The 21,673-nt window shown below is 35.8% G+C and overlaps 1 protein-coding gene across 5 annotated transcripts in view; it reads left to right on the forward strand.

Annotated features, from left to right (window-relative positions):
• The window catches only part of Nnt (nicotinamide nucleotide transhydrogenase), a 96,541-nt gene that overhangs the window by 49,774 nt on the left and 25,094 nt on the right, over window positions 1–21,673 (forward strand). For all 5 annotated transcript variants that reach the window (XM_070041138.1, XM_070041140.1, XM_070041141.1 and 2 more), the window contains exons 11-18: window positions 243–404; window positions 1,430–1,540; window positions 2,403–2,548; window positions 3,696–3,891; window positions 7,036–7,269; window positions 8,695–8,855; window positions 10,408–10,587; window positions 21,222–21,381. In XM_070041138.1, the coding sequence (XP_069897239.1) occupies window positions 243–404; window positions 1,430–1,540; window positions 2,403–2,548; window positions 3,696–3,891; window positions 7,036–7,269; window positions 8,695–8,855; window positions 10,408–10,587; window positions 21,222–21,381 (1,350 nt within the window). The remainder of the gene's footprint in view (window positions 1–242; window positions 405–1,429; window positions 1,541–2,402; window positions 2,549–3,695; window positions 3,892–7,035; window positions 7,270–8,694; window positions 8,856–10,407; window positions 10,588–21,221; window positions 21,382–21,673) is intronic.

The raw sequence follows: 21,673 nt of genomic DNA on the forward strand, positions 1-21,673 counted from the left end.
TGTTATTAAGGTGACTCATAAATCTTACTAGGTCTTTACAACTTATCTGGGGAGAAATGGTCAGAAAGTGTCTTGTGTTTCCTACTTTTCAGTTGTCAAAAGGCCATAAGAATCTGCTCATTCCTTGCAGGGGAATCTATTTGACTATTCCATGTGTTTATGTGTGTGAAGGTGTATGTGCTTTTAGTCTTACTGAGATCCATTGGAAATCACCTCATTTTTTTTTTTTTCTCTTTCTGTAGGTCTCACTGGGATTCTAGGTTTGGGCATTGCGGCTCCCAATTTAGCCTTTTCTCAGATGGTGACCACTTTTGGCCTGGCTGGCATTGTGGGGTACCATACCGTCTGGGGAGTGACCCCTGCTCTTCACTCACCTCTGATGTCGGTCACTAATGCAATCTCAGGTTTGTTCTTCACTTGTTTGCTTCATCTTAGACTTTCAGAGGCCTCTGGAGGAGGAATGCTTTCAAAGAGGATTATTAAAGTCAGTGCTTTCTGAAGTTGTTGGGGATAACCCAGAGGCTCCCAGAGGGTGGTGGGCTTGTGAAGCAAGTGGCCATGAAGTGATTCAGTCTCTTGAGCTGCTCCGCTTTCAAGCATGGGGATCCCCTGATATTTCTTTCAATTATGATTACTTGTAAGGACACTTATGAAACTTGAAAACTAATAATACACAGACTCAGTTGCAACATCCCTTAGGATCTCTTCCTTGAATCAACTAAACATGCAGCTTAGCAAGGATATATATCTACAATAAGAAACATATAACATTGGTTCACCATGATGCTTAGGGTGTGGGAAAAAGCTTGCCAAGAGGAGAGCATCAGGCATCTCTTTGGTGTGAGTTTGCATAGCAGTCCAAGTAGCAGTCCACATGGATGCTTAGAAGCTATTTTTTCTTGGCCCACAGGGTTGACTTAGATATGAAGCAATGAGACCCATAGTGAACAGGAATCAGGGTAGTTGGTTATCTCTTGTAAACTTAATTTAGTCATAGCTCCTGATTGCTGCAGGGAGCATATCCATTTTTAAGAACTTAGGAAAGCTCAAAACTATAGCATCCTGATCAGGCAGTTATCATTTCATAATTAGTTCCTTCTGTTCCAGTTGCAAAGTACCCACTTGCAGTCACTTTTCACCACAGGCATCATTGTACTATCAAATTAAAGGTCAGATTCCTCTGCAAGAGGAAGAAAAGTTTGGTTAACCATTTGTGTACAGTAGTACTTCACATCAGAATGGTATTAAGGTATGTTGTGCAGGCTTCATCAGGAAAGTTGTTTATATCATTTTGATGAAGGTGCTAGAAAGCTGCCTTGGATTTTTGATGTGCAAACGTTCCCCTTTCTGAGTTATGCCCGAGAGGTCTTTGTGCTGGTCATTTGAAGTGTCACTACAGTCATTCACCATGTTCATGTTTTCTCTCTAGGTTTGACTGCAGTTGGTGGGTTGGCGCTCATGGGAGGACAGATGCTTCCTTCTACAACTTCTCAGGGTCTTGCAGCTCTTGCCACATTTATATCCTCAGTCAACATTGCAGGTACCTCGATGATGAAAGGAACCAGAGGGCCATTGGTGACAGAGACATAGGAAACAAACATAAGTGTAAAGCAGACAATTCTGATTTTAAGAATTAGACCTTCAGAAAACCCACTTCACTCAGACCATAAATGTTCTTCATGAAAGAAAACTAAATGTTTCTGCCCATCTGTAATTATTAGAAACTTCTATTGATAAAAGAACAATTCCCCCCTTACCTCTAAGCATGCATGATGATGTCTTATTACAAGTTAACTGGAAAGCTATCAGTTGCATAGTTTTGCATTATGTTGACTTAGCACTATCACCATGACATCTATAAATAAATATAATTTTAGATAAAGTTTTGGTCTTTTGCCTTCTTACAGCTAGTGCTTATTCATGAAAACAGCCTAGCACACCATTCATGTATGAGACTCATTTGATGCTATTTTGTAACTAAAAATTCTATCAAGTGTCCAAGAAACCTGGTGCCTGTTAATGTGGTATTTTTTTCCCCGTTATCATTTATTCCAGAGTTTGAAAAATGGAATAAAGTATTAGAAAAAAATTGACCTTTAGTCTTTTGCATTTTCAAGCTTTTTGAATGGCTATTTGCTTTTAGTCATGCAGAAATATTTGGTTTTGCATTCTGATAGCAAGTTTTCTTCCCCCCCCCCTTCTTCCACTCTAATGGGATTGGCTTGACTAGTAGAATTACTTTTATTTTTGAGATTCTAAAATGTTATTAGAGAATATATCCATAGGCGAAAAAGATATGGCTAAAATAGAAGAAGTTGTAGTATAGCATTCTAAAGAAGAAAGAAAGCTCATGATGCTTAAGAGGTAACTGCTTGTGTTTGTATTTCCTTTGCTTTGATAAGGTGGCTTTCTGGTGACTAAGAGAATGCTGGATATGTTCAAGCGTCCCACGGATCCCCCAGAATACAATTACCTGTATCTGCTTCCTGCTGGCACCTTTGTGGGTGGCTATCTTGCTGCTTTCTACAGTGGTTATAACATTGAAGAAGTAAGAGCCCTTTGGAAAGTCTTCTACTTCTTCCCTCTTAGATTTAACATTATTAAATGTCCATTCCCCAAGAATCAGCACTCTGCACTCTAGACAGACTTAACTGCTAACATGAGCTTACCTGTTTGCTCCCAAGTTTTTCACATGTAAAAGAGTTGAGAAAGTATCAGTACCTTCCTTATGTACTTGACTCTTAGATTCTTGAAAAGATGCAATGAAATAATCAGTAATTAATTTGAAAACTTTTAAAACTAAGTACTGTGAGTCCTTTTTCTGCTCTCTATTCTTCTGCCAAGCCCGAACATCATCTCTTATGACCAAATGTTATGCCAATTCACTGAAAAAAAAGTAAGTTGTGTACTATTTGAGAAACAATCAACTTGAACTTTAGAAGTTTCCTGCCAAACTATAATAGAGCTTTAACTTTCATCTGAACTCTACATTTCCCCTTTCTTTCTACTACCTCTGACTGGATTGTAACCTCTCTGAAGGGAGAAAAAGTATGTCTCTTGCTTGTTTGTTTGTTTCTGGGTTGGTAACATGCAATATTTACTGAGAAGAGTTGATACAGGCATTTAGAAAGACCTAAGTCTAAGTTCTCTATCCCATTTGCTGATCATTTACCTCGAAGAAATTGTTTAATCGCTAAGCTTTGCTTTTTTATTTTGTAAAAAATGATTTTCTAAAAAAGATCATTCCTCATGTAGATAATATCATGACACTAAGATAATGAATAAGAAGACTCTACTGTGTGTGGTACTGATGATGTCAGGAATGAATTGGAGCTTTTGTATTATTTTCAGATTCAACAGTAATGTCATTAAATTTAGATGCTTCTATGTATGTTACTGTGTATCATTTCAAGTCCAGAAAAGACCAATTTATATGAACAGTATACTTGCAAGTATAATTTAAAGTATTTAATATTTAATAAACTATTTAATATTAAATAATTAAATAATTAAAGTATTTAATATTTCATATTCTTAATGGATAAGAAAATATGTTAAACTCTTAGAAGGAGAACTCAGAACTGTCTTTCTATTATTTCAACTTAACTTTTCTTCAGAGAATCATGTCAAAAGAGGACCTCTCTAAGCTAATAGACTGAAGGCTTTAATAATCTTTGTCTCTCCTTTCTTAAAAGCTCATGTACCTTGGCTCAGGCCTATGCTGTGTTGGTGCCTTGGCTGGTCTTTCCTCCCAGGGAACAGCTCGTCTTGGAAATGCATTGGGCATGATTGGGGTTGCAGGAGGACTGGCAGCTACTCTTGGAGGCCTAAAACCAGGCCCGGAATTATTAGCTCAGATGTCTGGAGCAATGGCTTTGGGCAGTACCATTGGTAAGCACTTGTCTTTTATGTACCCGAAGATTCCAGAGATTTGAGTATAGTCATGTATTGCTTAACAATGTGGAAGCATTTTGAAGAATACATCCTTAGGCAGTTCTATCCTTGTGCAATTTAATTCTTGTACAAACATCAGAGAATTTACTTACCCAAACCTAGATGGCATGGCTTATCAAACATCTGGGCTATATTGGAGATAGCCCATTGTTCCTGCTACCAATCTGCACAGAATGCTTCTGTTCTGAATATAGAATGCACTTATACTTCATTGAGAAGTATTTGTATATCTAAACATAGAAAAGGTGTGGTAAAAATGCCAATCAGTAGGAATGTTTCATCTGCATTTATCATATAGGACCACCGCTATACATGCATTCCTTCATTGACCAAAGCATGATTGTACTTTGTTAGGAGACTGTACTTCACCAGGAATAAGACTTTTTACTAGAAATTCAATTTGTGAGTTGAAGCTCAATTGACAGGATTAAATTTCCTTCCATAACTATTGTCCTGTTAATCATTTTCATTCAAATTCCATTTTCTAAAGTCTGTCAACCGAGTTGAAAACAGTCACAAACACCTTGTGCTCAGTTCTTATTTCCCTTTATATAGTGTATCCAGTCAGCTCATAGTAGAGTTGGAGATTAGAATACTTACTTCTATGCCATATAGTAGCTCTTTTTTCTTTCCTGCTAATTACAAGTAATATCAAGAGATTCTGCTTTATAACCTGTTCAAAGGTTGAGAAACACAATTAAGCAGAAAAACTACTGTTGTTAAGTGGTGAGCTGGAGCTATTATTAATTTTTTTAGGAATTTTATGAGTGTTTTTAAACACATTGTTAAAAATTAAATTATGTAACTTATTAAATATATTAGAAACAAAAGTAGTAATACTTAAAACATAACTTTCTAATTAATTTACTAGACTTTATTATCCAGAGGTTATTTATAATTATGTCCCTGTGTAGTAGGAATGTGCCATGTAATAGTGTGATACTGTACATTTTCTCCCAGTTCTGCATTCAGTGATGTCACACTGGCAGACTAATTATCTTTGATAGAAGTAGTTATGCACCATACAAATAAGCTCATGCTGCAAAATGTATTATTTCATCTCTTTTCAGACCTAAGAAACGATGGAAAAATATTAATACTGCAACAAAAGCTTAAAATATGTCGTGACTATGCTCATTACATTGTGACTAATACAAAAAATTGAGCAAATACTGTTCCTGTATTTTATTTTATTTAAAATTTTATTAACTTGAAGTAGTTGTATAAAGGAGTTGCTGTTTAACAGCAGTTTATGAATACAATATATCTTGACCAATGTCACCTCTTTCAACATTCAAATAGTCTATTATGTTCAAATAAGTTTTGTCTCATTATTACATTATATGGATTACTAGCACATTACTATACTCTATGGTTGGTTAGTTAGTTAGTTCCTGTCCCCTATGGTAATGCATTCATTTGTACTATGGAGTATAATTTAGAATAAGACATATTTCTTATCATTTTCTTGGTTTTATAATCACATCTATGAAAATGTAAAACTGATTAGTATTTTCATGGCAAACATATTCTAGCCCTACATTTATAAATTTATACAGACTAGCAATTAAATGAAAATTTATGTGAATCACGGCTAATTATATATTGTGTCAGCCGTGATATGCAAAATGCCATTCTATACTTTTTCTCTATTACTCTGAACAATTGAGAATAAAGTGTGTGTGAATAGCATAACACCTTTTCAGTCTTCAAAAACATTGAAATGTTCCTGTATTTTAGAATTGTCATCAGATTCAGCAAAGAAGTCACTTGTGACTAATGAATGTGGTTACACAAAAACATACCATAACATACAGTGTTTTACCTGCTATCATACTTGTTAAAGTAATGAAAAAGCTGAGTGCACTCATTCATAAGTTGCAAACAATAGGTTGGCTGTAGATAAAAGAGTTTAGCAGTAGTCAGTAGAAGCATTCTGTATAAGTCAACAATCAACAGAATTTGGAATAAAGAACAATGTATTTTGTAATTTGAAAATCATGGGGATGCAGCTTCATATCAAACTACTATCTTATATGTACATGTACAAGTTTTGCCCAGGAATGTTTTTTTTTTTTTTTTTTTTTTTTTTTTTTTTTTTTTTTTTGTCGGTCCTGGGGCTTGAACTCTGGGCCTGGGCGCTGTCCCTCAGCTCTTCAGCTCAAGGTGAGCGCTCTACCACTTGAGCTACAGCGCCACTTCCAGTTTTCTGGTGGTTTATTGGAGATAGGAGTCTCATGGTCTCTCCTGCCCGGGCTGGCTTTGAACTGCGATCCTCAGATCTCAGCCTCCTGAATAGCTAGGATTACAGGAGTGAGCCACCAGCATCCGGCTCCCAGGAATGTATTTAACATTGTTAAATACCTTCTATCACTGTCTATGTCAGCTTTAGGCTTTTTTGTTTTTAAACAGTTTTGGTTTGAGTTGTTTCTTGACAATCCCTAGAAAGGCACTTAAAGAAAGATGGTTGTATTGTAGGTTGATTATGGGAAATTCTTTAGACATGGTCTTAGCAAATATTCTGAGATCTATTCTATTCCTTCTATTTACCTTTCCTATATATTTCCTATAGCTTTGAAACTAAAATTTCCTAATTGGGCATCAATACTGAGTTTTGCATTTGGACTTTGCTTTTGACTTCGTTTCCTTCTTCCCACCTGAAAACTCCCCCCGCCCCCCATATTCTAGTTGTTTCTTACACATGCAGGAACAAGCACTAGCTTTAGAGAAGAGGGTCTGGAGTATGCATTCAGTGGGGAGAATGTAAGGAGATTAACTGAAGCTTTAAGTAACTCTAGGAAGCTTGTGGTTAGGACATTGAAGTTCATGAGAGAAAGACATATGTATTGATGTTGTATGTTTGTGTTATTTGGCATTGGGCCTTCAATATGTATATTGAGAAAACCAGTTACTAAATCTATCTCCAGTGACTTTATCTTCTAGATAACCCTTGTCCCAAATATTTAGCCCATGCTAGGAACTAGTTAATATTTATTGATGGAAACCTTGTGTGATTTGTTGTGGCTGCATCTTAAAAGTCTGTCAAATTTTAATTTCTATTTGACCTTTATTTCCCAACAGGATTGACAATTGCCAAACGCATCCAGATTTCTGATTTACCTCAGTTGGTGGCTGCTTTCCATAGTTTAGTGGGTTTGGCAGCTGTGCTTACTTGCATATCTGAGTACATCATAGAGTATCCACATTTTGCTCTGGATGCAACAGCCAGTCTCACCAAGACCATAGCTTACCTTGGCACTTATATTGGTGGAGTCACCTTTAGTGGGTCTCTTGTTGCCTATGGAAAATTGCAAGGTAAGTGAGTCAGTATGATGTAGAGTAGATGTCTGTTGTTTAAGGTGTTCATGGGCCTATTTCAGTTTCAGAAATATCTTCACAACCAACACTATTAAGTAAAGAGTAATTGCATAATCCTCAGGATATGTAAAATACTCAATTTATAAAGATGCTTCTTTTTTTTTTTTTTTTGTTTTTGTTTTTTTGGGTCCGGTCGTGGGGCCTGAACTCTGGGCCTGGGCGCTGTCCCTCAGCTCTTCAGGTCAAGGCGCTCTACCACTTGAGCCACAATGCCACTTCCGGCTTTTTTCTTTTTGCTTATGTGGTGCTGAGGAATCGAACCCAGGGCCTCAGGTATGCAAGGCAAGTGCTCTACCACTGAGCCACCTTCCCAGCCCCTGATGCTTCTTTTTTTTTTAATTGATCCTTAGGACCATCAAATTTTTGTGGCTATCTCCTCTTCAGATAGCTAATAGAGGAAACCGTGCACAGAAAATTGTGTAAAGATGGGTTGACATTAGATAAGACATGTAAACAAAATACATATGCATAGCTAGGTACAGTAGCTTACACCTGTTATTCTAGGTACTCAAGAGGCGGAGATTGGGAGGATCATGGTCTGAGGCTACCCTGGGCAGAATGTTTTTGTGACCCCATCTCTATGAAGTCTATGCAGACTTTACAGAAATGAACTTTATATATTTTTTTAGAATAGAAACTTACTGAGTAATTTATGTGATTGGTGAACCATACTCACTTTGAAAGCAAATATGTATTTTAGAGTTCGACCACAGCAACTTTTGCTACTGCTGTCGTGACTTAGAATCATGGGATAGGACAAGCCAGAGAGGCTGTCCTCAATGTTTGCACAAACAAATGAATCCCTAGAGAAACTTAAAAATTTGGTCTTGCCTCTCAGTAATAAAATCATTAAATGGGGAAACTTCCATGAAAATTAACAGTTCTAAAAGAACTTCAAGTCCATGACATTTTAGTCTTGGGCTTTTTCTTTAGAAATAACTAACAAACAAGGGTTCTTCTCCCTTGGGCTCCGTGGATAAAATCAGAAATGTTAATGTACTAGGACTCTGTATTGAAGTTTTAACTAAATAAAACCACACTTAACAACTTCTGTGTAGGGGAAAAAAATCACTTTTTAAGATTCTATGAGTAAAGAAATTACTCAAAGTTAGGAAAAAAACAGTTAAGTCAAACCATGCTTTTCCCCTTTCCATTAATGTTTGTCCTATATAATAACTTGAATATAATTTTGTTTCATATTTAGTGATACACAGTGACATAGAGTTTGGGTTTAATTACAATGTTGTTATTCTGACATTAAGTTTGAGGAGTTTAGGGTTAAATGACCCACTCTTGAATTTGTGTGTGAGAGGCTTTTGTACAGCACATTCTAGGTTTTGAATACCACATGCTTCGGTCTAGGTATCCTGAAATCTGCTCCTCTCCTCCTACCTGGAAGGCACTTACTCAACGCAGGATTGCTGGCTGCTAGTGTGGGTGGGATGATCCCATTCATGATGGACCCTAGCTTTACCACTGGCATTACCTGTCTGGGCTCAGTGTCGGCTCTCTCTGCTATCATGGTAAGAAGCTGTAGATGTAAAAGTACATGCTGTACTTAGCAAGAAACTGAAAATATTTTGTTAGATTACCATAAAGCCATATTATTTTTTCTGGTTTTTGAATTAGCATTTAAAAAATGTTTGTATTTATTTTATTAGAATAGACTGGTTGTACCAGGAGTTTTATTGTGTATTTTTACACAAGTAAACAATATATCATATAATTGACTTCATCTCCTTTATTACTCTTCCCCACCCACTTCTTCTTAAAACAATTTCAACAGATTTTTTTTTGGGGGTCGGTCATGGGACTTGAACTCTAGGCCTGGCCGCTGTCTCTGAGCTCATCAGCTCAAGGCTAGTGCTCTATCATTTGAGCCACAGTGCCACTTTTGGCCTTTTCAGTTTATGTGGTGTGAAGAATCGAACCCAGGGCCTCATGCATGTAAGACAAGCACTGTACTGCTGAGCCACCTTCTCAGCCTCCAGATTTTTATTGTACTATTCTCATACATTCAAATATTCAAATATTTACCCACATCCTTAGCTCTCTCCTCTCCCTCTCCCACTGGTACCTGTCTCCCCTGTTTTTTTTTTATATCAAGGGTTTCACAGTGGTATTTCAGACATGCACATGTATTATGTTTTGCTCAGAATAATCCTCTCTATTGCTTTCTCTTCCACACACTTCTAACCCACTTCTTTTTAAAAATTTTGTTTTATTGTAAAGATATTGTACAGAGGGGTTGCAATTACATAAGTAAGGCAATAGTACATTTCTTGTCATGCATTGTTACCCCCAACCCACTTTTGATCAGTAGCTTTCACTGAAGTTCCTTAGATAGCTGTTTATAAACTTGCATTTTGAAATTATTCACCCTTTTCATCTTTCTGTTTCTCACCTCCTCCCCTCATAGTCCAAAAGTTAAAATCATCTTCTATGTATTTGTGTGTTTGTAGGTATATGTACATGTGAACATGTCCATGAATATGTACATATTCTATGTCTAGCTTCTACATATGAGAAGAAATATATGATAAGATATATAAAGAAAATTACTTTTTTTCAACTGAATTGAGCATTTAAAAGTTGTCACATGACAGCTTTATTGCTTGGAGTCTTCACTACATTAATGTGTTGGCAAATAGGAGTTTAAAAACATCAAGGGTTTCAACTTTATTGATTAGGTACCTATTGTATGACAAGTCCTGCAAAATACTGCTTTGGGGTTTATATAACACGTTTAAGATAGTTCTTGCCCATTAGTTGCTCTCAACTTCATTGGAAGAAGTGACACCAAATCAAACGTACATTAAATGAATTGCAGTGAAGAAACCTCATAAGCTCAGCTTACGAGTTACACCTTCCGTGATAGGTTTGATACTCGTTTTTTGTTTTTATGTGGTATCTATTAGAGAATTGACCAGATCGGGGATGTGGTCAGTAGCTGAAGTGGAACTTGTTTAAAACTACTAGTCAGGAAACTGGAGTGATTAGGAGGCAAGGCATTAGATGTCAGAGGTTTAGCGTTTCTAATGTTAACTTTGTGTTCTGCTTTGGTTTTCATGCTAGGGTGTGACTTTGACAGCTGCTATAGGGGGTGCTGACATGCCTGTTGTGATCACTGTGCTGAACAGCTACTCAGGCTGGGCGCTGTGTGCAGAGGGCTTCCTGCTCAACAACAACCTGCTGACTATCGTGGGCGCCCTCATCGGCTCCTCTGGTGCCATCCTGTCATACATCATGTGTGTGGTAAGAGACGTGTAAAAGGAAGGGAAAGGCATCTCCAGAAACATGGACATGCTAGCCATTTCTTTTCAGTAAGATAAGTCTGCTTCATTTATTGCTTTTAATTATTTTCAACAGAAATACCAGAATTTTCTAGGTAAATATATATCTTTTCCTTCCTGCCCCTTAAAAAAAAAGATTTTTATTTACATATGGCATCTAGTAATGTGTATAAATGAAAGTCTTTGTTAGTTGTTCAAAGGAGTTATAACATTGGAATTCTCTTCTGTGAGCTGAGGCCAAGGGATTGGGGATAGAGGAATAAAGAGAGGAAGGGTGAGAGAATGCAGTCATAATATTTAGTGTATATATGTAAAAATGGGACTAGGAAAATTAAGGGGAAGGGTATGGTTGGGGGAGAGGGGAAGAATGATGTAAAGGATGACACTGAGCAAGATGCATTGTACTAACAAACTGACATGTTAAATTGAAACAATTTTATAAAACTACTTAAAGACAATAATAAATGAGTAAGTTTTTAAATGTGTCTTGTTGGAAGTATAATATGTCTCTATATACCCTTGTTTTTCTATTGGTACTTTTATTTTTCTATTTAGTATTTTCTATTTTTATTAGCTATTTTTTCTATTTAACTATGGAGAATTAGAAAAATTGAGTAAAAGCAAAAATCCTTTCTAATGCCTGGCGATAAATACATAAATTTTTTATTATTTTTTTTCAAATTTTTTGTATAGTATTTCATATCTGTGTATTTTTGTGCTTGATTTTATAATATGTTTTCATTTTTGTTTTCTGTTTTTTCTTTTTGAGATAGAGTTTCTGTATGTAAACCAGTCTGGCCTGACATGAATGATCCTCTTCCCTCTGCATCCTTACTGCTGGAATCTAGACAAGAACCAGTATACCTAGCTTTCATTCAATTTTTAATAATCTTACAAAAGTTTTTGGCTTCTTAAAGATCAATAAAACGTATTATTTTTAGAGGCTTTATACTAATCAATCAGACTGATATACAAAATTAATTAAAATTTCCACAGTGCTATATAATTTATATTATTTTATTTTTGTTTCTCGTATATGTCTTGGCCATTTATGACTTTTGTCTTTAGATAGATTCCTAGAACTGAAAGAGTCTGTTCCTTTTGCAAGCTTTTGTAAACTTATTGCTATGTTTTAGAAAGCTCCTTTCTCATTTATGCTTGCACTGATCATCTATGAGAATACTTATTTTGAATTTTTCCGATGGGCTTGATTTAAATAAAAAGGATTCAGAACAAGGACTAGTACCACAAATATTTCCTCGCTGCTTTTTTTTTTTTTTTTTGGTAAATTTGAATTTTCTTTTGAAATGAAGGTTTTCCTCTTAATTCAAAGATTTTACTACAAAAATATTAATTTATAGATAGCTTTGGATGACTATTAAAGAATAAATATAAAATTAAGTGAAATAATTATGTCTTTACAATGATAAATAATTGAGATAAAAAAGAGTCCTGCTTCATCCACCTTTGTTGTTTTAGAAAAATGAAGAAGTAAAATCCTGTAGTTTGCAATTCAACATTTTCCTTTTCTTAATCTAAATACCTCATTGCCATTTAATATTGAGGTTATCTTTTTTTATACATTTTTAATTGTAAAAATACTGTACAGAAGGGTTACAGTTACATGAGCAAGGTAATGAGTACATTTCCTATCAAGCATTGTTACCTCCTCCTTTGTTTTTCCCCTACCATCCCTTTGAGGTTATCTTTTTCTTTTTCTTTTTTTTATTGTGAAAATACTGTAAAAAGGGGTTACAGTACATGGGCAAGATAATGAGCACATTTCTTATCATTCATTGTTGCCTCCTCCTTTGTTTTGCCTTCCCATCCCTTCCCATCCCCCCCCCCCCCACCAAAGTTGTAAAGTTCGTTTTTCAACAACGATTTGTACATCTCATTGTTGCAATGGGTCCACCAGTATCCCTATTTAAACAATTTGTTTTTCCCTTCCCCTCCACAAATTATACCAATATCAAATACAGTGAAAACAGGTGTTATACCGTGGGGGAGGGACAAACAAAGCAACTAAGAAATCATCTTATAAATATGTTAGAAACAATTGCATGAAAAAAAACCATTTGAATACTTATCTTGGGGTTCATTTCACCTAAGATCAACTTATCTGACCTTTTCTGCTTGACTCAGTCATACACTAGATATTGCAAATAAGGGAAACCATGGGACCTTATGTTTCTTTGGGCCTGGCTTACTTCACTTAGTATAATTTTTTCTAAGTCTTTCCATTTCCTAACAAATGGGGCAATGTCATTCTTTCTGATGGAGGCATAGAATTCCATTGTGTATGTATACCACATATTCTTGAGAGGTTATCTTTTTCTAATAAAAACATTTTTATTTTTTTGACCACATTATAAAACAAAGGATTTAAATTTGAAACAAGCTGAAAGGTTTGTATTTGGAAAGATGAGCTTCATATCCTGTTTGAAAGCTGTCAAGTTTAGTGAGGTTTTAGTGCGTGTGTGTGTGTGTGTGTGTGTGTGTGTACACACATATATATGTGTATATATATATTTTATATATATATATATACACACATATATATGTATATACATTTGCTGGCTCTGAAGCTTGAACTGAGGGCCTAGACACTGTCCCTGAGCTCCTTTTGCTCAAGGCTAGCACTCCCACTTAAGCCACAGGGCTACCTCCAGATTTTTCTGTGATTTAATAGGAGATTAGAAGACTTTCCTGCCCAGGCTGGCTTTGAACTGTGATCTTCAGATCATTGCCTCCTGAGTAGCTAGGATTCCAGGCATGAGCAACCTGTGCCAAGCTATACAAATTATTTTAAAGAAGAAAAAAATATATTCAGTTGTTTATAAGTATTAATGTCTCTTTAAAAAAATGAACTTAGGACCATTTAACTTTGTTTCATTTGAAGAATTAAATGACCAGCAGAGGGCAGCAGATTTTCATTATTTATGCTTTGCCAGAAAACTGATTTTAAAATTGAGATTTGAACTTTATCAAAGTCGGTGGCATAGTGAGAATAAAGGGAACGACTTCTACCAAGTTTTTGAAGGGTCATCATAGTGGCTTCTGCTTTAAAAAAAATAAAGTTTATAAACATACATTTATCATACAAAGGGGTTTAATTGTGGTATTTGTATACAGACACATACTTTGATCTAATTCACCTGTCTGTATTACTCTTTCCTAACTTCCCTTTCTCCTCCACATTAACAGTTTTTAGTAAGTTTTATTATGTTTTCTCATTCCTATTGTCTATCTATGGATGTCTATCATCTGTGGGTAGATAAAAATGGATAGCCTCATATAAAACATACTTTGATCACCTGAAATCTCAGCTACTGAGGAGGCTGAAATTGTGGTTCAGAGCCGTTCGAGGGCAGGAAAGTCTGAGACTTTTTATCAAGAAGCCATAAGTGGAGCTGTGGCTCAAGTGGTAGAACACTAGCCTTGAGTTGATAAAGCACAAGGATAACACCCAGGGCCTGAGTTCAAACCCCAGTACACACACACACACACACACACACACTCTCTCTCTCTCTCTCTCTCTCTCTCTCTCTCTCTCTCTCTCTCTCTCTGTGTATTCCATCATCTTTTTAGCCCTCTCCTTCCCTATTCCCCCCCTCAAACAATCTTGCATTTTTAATCATTCCTACTCCCTCCACTTTTTCTTCTAGATTTTGCGTACCAGTGAAAATATGTAATGTTTGTCTTTTTAAAAATTTTGATTATCTTTATGTAGCTGTACAAAGGAGTTGCCATTATCAAAGCAATTTATGAATATAATGAATATTGACAAATGTCACCACTTTCAGCTTTCAGCATTCTCACCCACGTCTCCCAACCCACCCTTTCCCTCACTTTTGTAGCATATACATTGAATTCTTGACTGCATTTCCCCTCTTCTCCTTTTCATTTGTTTACCTTTGTTCCTTGACCCTACCCCATCCCTTGAAATTACCCATTTCCTAGTGTTTATTTTGTTGAACTTTGACTTTGCCTTTCAAGGGAATTATACTATTTGAGTTATCACATGAATCTACCATATTTCAGTTAATACATTTGTATGCACTTCATACTACCCAATATGTTTATAAGCTAATTCTAGCTTTCACGTATTAAGGAAAACATACAACCTTGTTCATACTGCTCTGGAAAGCAGTATGGAGGTTCCTCAGAAACCTAAACATAGAACTGACCAATGATCCAGCAATTCCATTCCTGGACATTCATCCAAAAGATTACAAGCCAGGCAGGACACAGTAAAGCCACCAGCACAACCATGTTCACTGCAACACTATTCATCAAGCAACAATATTCACTATAGCCAAGGTATAGAATCAACCAAGATGCTCCTCAATGAATGGATGAATTGATCAAGAAAATGTAGTATAGGGCTGGGATGTAGCTCAGTGGCAAAGCGCTTGCCTTGCAAGTGCAACGTCCTGGGTTTGATCCCCAGTACCAAAAAGGAAAAGACAAAAAAAAAAAAAGAAAATGTAGTGTGTATATATATATATATACTATAAAATATATATAAAATAAAATTTTATTCATCAATTAGAAGGATACTGTACCACTTGTAAAGAAATAGACTTTCAAAAAACCATTTTTAATAAGTTTTTATTGTAAAAATACTGTACAGAGGGGTTACAGTTACATGAGCAAGGTAATGAGTACATTTCTCATCAAGCATTGTTGCCTCCTCTGTTTTTCCCCTGCCATCCCTTCCCTCCTACCTCCTCAGCTACACTCCCCCCGCTCCCCACTAAACTGTAATGTTTGTTTTTCAACATAGTGTCTTGTACATCTCATTGTTGCAATGGGGCAACCTGTATCCCTATTTAAACACTTTGTTCAAAAAATTATATTAAGGGAAGTAAGTCAGGCCCAGAGAGACAAACATTTGTCTTTCTTAGTTTAACTTATTTCACTCAACAAGATGATTTACATTTCGATCCATCTTTGTAAAGACATAATTTCATTCTTTTTATTGATGAATGAATAAGTAGGTATATATACCACTTTCTTTGGGGGGGGTCAGTTGTTGGGCACCTAGGCTGACTTCATAGCTTGGGTACTGTGAATAGTGCTGCTATAAACATGTTAGGTACCTGTTGTATGTGGACTTACATTTCCTTCAGGTATCTGCTCAAGAGTGGTATAGCAGGGTGATAGAGCAGTCCCAGTTTCAGAGTTTTTGATAGTGACTGCACTGGTTTTATATCCATACCACCGTGTATAAGGATTTCTTTTTAATTTCCCATCTTAACCAGTGTTTATTGTTTGTTTTCTTGATAACAATTCTTCATGAGTGGGCTGAGATGAAATCTGTGTCATTTTAATTTGTATTTCCATTATAGCTAGGCATGTTGAACATTTATTTCTTTATATATTTATTGGCTTCTTGTTTCTTAAATGCCTTTCTTCAGATTTTTAGATTTATCAGCAATATCTCCTAATTTCTATTGATGTCACTTATTTCTGTCCTTTTCCATCTAGATTTAATGTTTTTTTTTTTTTTTTTTTTTTTTTTTTTTTTTTTTTTGTCCCGTTGTGGGGACTGAACTCTGGCTCAAGGCTAGTGCTCTACCACTTGAGCCACAGTGCCACTTCCAGCTTTTTCTGCTTATGTGGTGTTGAGGAATCGAACCCAGGGCCTCATGCATGTGAGGCAAGCACTCTACCACTAAGCCACTTTCCTGGCCCCTAGATTTAAGGTGTTAAAATTCTTGTTAGTCCAGTACCTGTAGCAACTTTCACAATAACATTTTTGTATCAGAACCAGAGTAAGGAATTAAGAGACACTTATTGAAAATATTTTCTAATAATTTTAGCATCTACATGTTGATATAATACATAGACACATTGTAGTCTATGCAGATTTATGTTACTAGTTGTTTTTACTTTTTTTGGTGCCAAGACTTAGTCTTGGACTGTGTCTAGGCTCTGTCCCTGAACTTTATCTGCTAAGGCTAGCAGTCTACCACTTGGGCCACAGCTCTACTTCTGGCTTTTTTGGTAGTTAATTGGAGATGAGTCTCTCAGACTTCTCTGCCTGCTGGATGTCTTACAAATATTATTTAATGAGAAGATTTTTGAATGGTGGTCCTTGGATTTCAGCCTCCTGAATAGCTAGGATTACAGGCGTGAGCTGCCTATGTATGGCTTCTTTTTATTTGCTTTTGGTTGTAGTACCCTGTGTGCATCTTCGATTAGTTCCTAAAGTCAGATTTTTATGAGTTTATTTACATGGTCAAAGACCGTGTGACTGGCACTAGGGCTAGAACTCAGGAACTTATGCTTTCCCTTGGCTCTTTTGTTCAAAGCTGATGTTCTATACAGCTCCATATCTGGCTTAATTTTTTTTTTTTTTTGTTTTTTTGGTGTTGGTTATTTGGAAAAGAGTCTCACAGACTCTTGTTTGAAGCCCAGCTGGCTTCAAATTGTGATCCTCAGATCTAAGCTTCCTGAGTAGTTGATTATAGGCATGAACCATCAGTGCTTAGTCCTGGGAGTGAGATCTTTTTGTTGCCTATGAATATTGATGAATTAATCTCCACAGAAAGTTCAACAATTAGCAGTTACTAGGAATGTGGGGTGCTCCTTTACTGTGCACGCTACTCCTAGATATATCACAAAATAGTAAGAAGCCAACACAAAATAAACCTGCCACATTTTAGATTTTGGAGATAGAAAATTTCTTCCTTTCCAAATTTCTATGGTTTTTGATAATTTTCCTTAATCACCACTGATTCTTAGCTTATGCTTCTTTATGCGTTGTTTTATAGCCTGTGCTTCATGATTCACGGTAGTTTAGAAAAATAATAAAGTGAACTAGCTCCTCAAATTTGGTCATTAGTACCATATTGCAAGCACCAGGCTGGATATCATACAAATATTTTAATATTTTAATATTTAGTCCCACAAAGCACAAAGATAGGGAATACTATTATTTAATGAGAAGAAGTATTTATCTTAGTGTTCATGAAGCCTGACCATTTGGTACATTCAAATGAATATAGTATTTTTTAAATGAACACTAGATGGCTATGTTGTTAACCCATTTCATATTTTGGGATACCCCATGTACTGGTTATAGTAGTGGACAATATTAGAATTAATGTAATACTCTTAGGTTAGCCTTTAAGCTACAGCAGAGTGGTTTATGTGGGAATAAATGGAATGTTGTGACAATGAATTCCTATGTTATCCTGTCAGCCCAAATGCTGTGGTTATACAATATCCAATATTATAAAAATTGAAAGATTTTAATATTGTCTAAATAACAATCTCAAACTGATTTGCTTTATATCCAGGTATTGGGTAGACAGCCATTTTATGATTTTTGTAATCCTTCTGCTGATGTTACAATTGTAATTACCTGGGAAATAAAGCCCTTATATTTTCCAGACAAAAATTTGTTCTTTGTACTTTGTTGCCTGTTTTCAAATGAAGATAGAATGAAGTGAGTCAAAAACTAAAACAAAAATAATTTATTTTGGCTTTGTGATGGATTAATTAGTACCTACAAAGCAGTGACATGAAAGAGGCTGGTCAATTCTATATATGTTAGTGCTTCAGCTTTTTCTTTTTTATGACCTTGCATTTATTTTGGACTTATTTTTTATAGGCATTTGGAAATATATGAATTAAGGATCTCTTTAATATAGAATAAAAGTTGTATTATAAGGTTTAGTAGCTTAAAAAGGCCAGCATTGCCCAGTGTTGCAAAGTTGTTGTCTTGGAAGCTGGGAATTGTTCAATCTGTTGATCAGTGGCCACAGGATAGCTTTATGAATTATTTAAGTAAACAAAAGAAGAAGAAGGAGGGTCTGGGAAGGTGGCTCAGTGGTAGAGCGCTTGCCTTGCATGCCTGAGGCCCTGGGTTCGATTCCTCAGCACCACATAAGCAAAAAGAAAAAAGCCGGAAGTGGCGCTGTGGCCCAAGTGGTAGAGTGCTAGCCTTGAGCTGAAGAACTGAGGGACAGTGCACAGGCCCTGAGTTCAGGCCCCAAGACCAGACCCAAAAAATTTTTTTTCCAAGAAGAAGAAGGAGAAGAAGAAAAGAGAAACAAAGCTGCAAACCCTGTAATATTTATTGAGGACATGATGGTTGCAGTGTAAGTTTAGAGATAAAAAATAAAGTAGTTTTTTTGAGACCACATGGATTTAACACAGTGGTGATATAATTGTGGATCTATGTTCATCAAGCACACTTCGATTGTTAGACTACTATGGGCTCTCTATTGTTTTTTTTTTTTTTTCTATCAGAAGTTGCTATCAGAAGTGGGAACACTTTACTTTCATGTCCTTAGACATTCTTTCCTTCTCTTCTACTCTGTTTTATAAATAATGCTTCTTTTCATAAATAATGCTTTAATTTAAAGCATTTTTAGAATAAAGTGATTATACATCTGTTTCTGTGTTATATCATTCTGTGTTCTAAAGGACTTAGTGATAAGATGATTTCTGTGACAGAAATACCTCATTTTCTAAAATAATTTTTGTTTAGCTGAGTGTGGTGGTTCATGCCTGTAAACCTAACTACTAGGAGATGAGAAAGATCATGATTCAAGGTCATCCTGGGCAAAAAAAAAAAAAAAAAATTAGACCTATTTTCAGCTAAAAAAGCTTAGTTTAGTGGCATGTGCCTGTCATCCCGGCATGTGGGAGATATAAATAGGAAGATCACAGTCCAGCCTCTCCAGGACAAAAATTTGAGAACCTGTTTGAAAAATGATGGAATCAAAAGAGGGCTGGGAAGGTGGAAAGTGGCTTAGCTAGTAGAGCACTTGCCTACAAACTGCAGAATTCTGAGTTCAAACCCTAGTACTATTAAAAAATTTTTGAAATATATTTATTAAAATTTTTTAACATAGCTTTTTGAATCAAGTTGTAAAGGCAAAGGTTTATAGAACTTATTTCTTGATACCTTAATTTGTGATTCAGAAGTGGAAATTTATGAAGTCTCAAGTAGAGTTATTCAGTTTTCATTTAAAAATAAGCTTTATGTCAGTTTGGCATTATTAACTCAATTTATTTATTTATTTATTTTTTGGGTCCAGTCATGGGGCCTGAACTCTGGTCCTGGGCACTGTCTCTCAGCTCTTCATCTCAAGGCTAGTGCTCTCCCACTTGAGCCACAGTGCCACTTCTGGCTTTTGTCTTTTTGCTTATGTGGTGCTGAAGAATCGAACCCAGGGCCTCATGCATGCAAGGCAAGCGCTCTACCACTGAGTCACCTTCCCTGCCCCCTATTAACTCAATTTAAAGTGTTACTTTAAAATTTTTCTGATGCTTTTATGCATTAGTAATGTATAAAAAGATGTTCTAGGCTTTCTTTGGTAGATAATAACCTTAGGCTTATTTTTTAGACTTTGAGCTCTCAAAAATGCGAATACTGTCTGATAAAAGAGCCTAGGCTGAAAGAATGATGAAAATAAATGCTGATCTATCTTTGAAATTTATGTTTTGTATTTAGGTGTGGCTTTTGATTGTAACTGTCTTACTAATTTCTGTGCTAATATGTACCTAACCTTCTCCATCTACCTCTTCGGAAGTACAAAATATATTAAGATTCTAATAATGAATCTATCTTTACGACAACTTACATGTTGTATTTCCTGAGGCTAGAATAGATTTGGAAGATAAGAGTGTCAGTCTCCATGTTGCCCTTTTTTTCTTTTTTTCCTCTCCTTTTTTTTAAATTGTAAAGATACTGTATAGAGGGGTTACAGTTACTCTCTTTTTTCCCTTGAATACAGAAAGCAGCAGAATTTGAAACGAAATCTATCCTTACATTTTATTTTCTTCTCTTGCCTCTTGGCACCTTGAACCTTGTAGCCAGATTCCCTGGAGAGATCTGTTAGCCCACTTTGTAAAGCTTTTTATTTTTCTCATTTTCTTTAGTCCTCTTTCACTCTGGTGAAATACATCAAAATATAGAGAGAGAAGTTGCTCAATCAGCATTCAGGCAATAATAGTAGATCTGGGTTATTCCATTAGTTTAAATATTTTTATTTTTATTACTAAGGTGTTGTACAGAGGGGCTACCATTTCATAAGTCAGGTAATGAGTACATTTTGCTTTTTGGACAGTGTCACTCCTTCCTTTACTTTTTGCATTTCCCCCTCCCTTCCCTGCCCGCAAGTTACATAGGTCATTTTCCATATAGTGAATACTAAATAGCATAATTGCATTTGTTCACCCTTCCTCTCTCCCTTTCTGCTCTTTCCCTCCCTGCATTTGCCTCCCAAGAAGAAAAAGGAAAAAAAATCAAAGAAAAAAGAAACACCATTACCACTACAACCAACAATAACAACAACCCTCTCCCCCTAAACAAACCATGTTTCCTTTCCTGAAGTTCATTTCAGTGAATAGTATTGATTTGCAAATGACTTGATATAAAAAGAGTGTGTGGTTTTCAAATGTCTCTGTCATTTCAATTTTTGAAGTATTTTTCAGAAATGCTTGAATTCCCCTGGTTAACATGCTTTACGTGATCATATAAACTTTAATGGTTGTGAATACCATGTCACAAAATTTGCACTATTCCCAAAGAGTTTCATGGATAAACTCTCACAGCTGATATTTGCTTTTCAGGCAATGAATCGCTCCCTGGCTAATGTGATTCTTGGAGGCTACGGTACCACTTCAACAGCTGGTGGAAAACCCATGGAAGTTTCTGGCACGCATACAGAAATCAATCTTGATAATGCAGTTGAGATGATTCAAGAGGCTAAGAGCCTTATTATTACTCCAGGTAAAAAAGGGAAAAGCCAAAGTGAAGAAAAACATCTAGTAGTTGTTGAAACTGATTATATTAAAACAGTGTCTTATAATGGGAAAAGTATCAGAATGTATTTATTTTTGAATATACTATGGAAATGTGGTAGCAACTCAATAGTTTCTAAGTGAGAAATTCTGAGAGTTCTTAGTTTAGGTTAATATTTTGGACATTACATAGATGTTCTATCAGTTAATGCATTGTTCTAGTCATGTCTTTCTATGATATGGTACACACATTAAGTCATTGGTTAGTCTTGATTATTTTT

Source organism: Dipodomys merriami, unplaced genomic scaffold, assembly GCF_024711535.1.
Source record: "Dipodomys merriami isolate MVZ:Mamm:240054 unplaced genomic scaffold, mDipMer1.0.p SCAF_30, whole genome shotgun sequence".
Lineage (NCBI taxonomy): Eukaryota > Metazoa > Chordata > Mammalia > Rodentia > Heteromyidae > Dipodomys > Dipodomys merriami.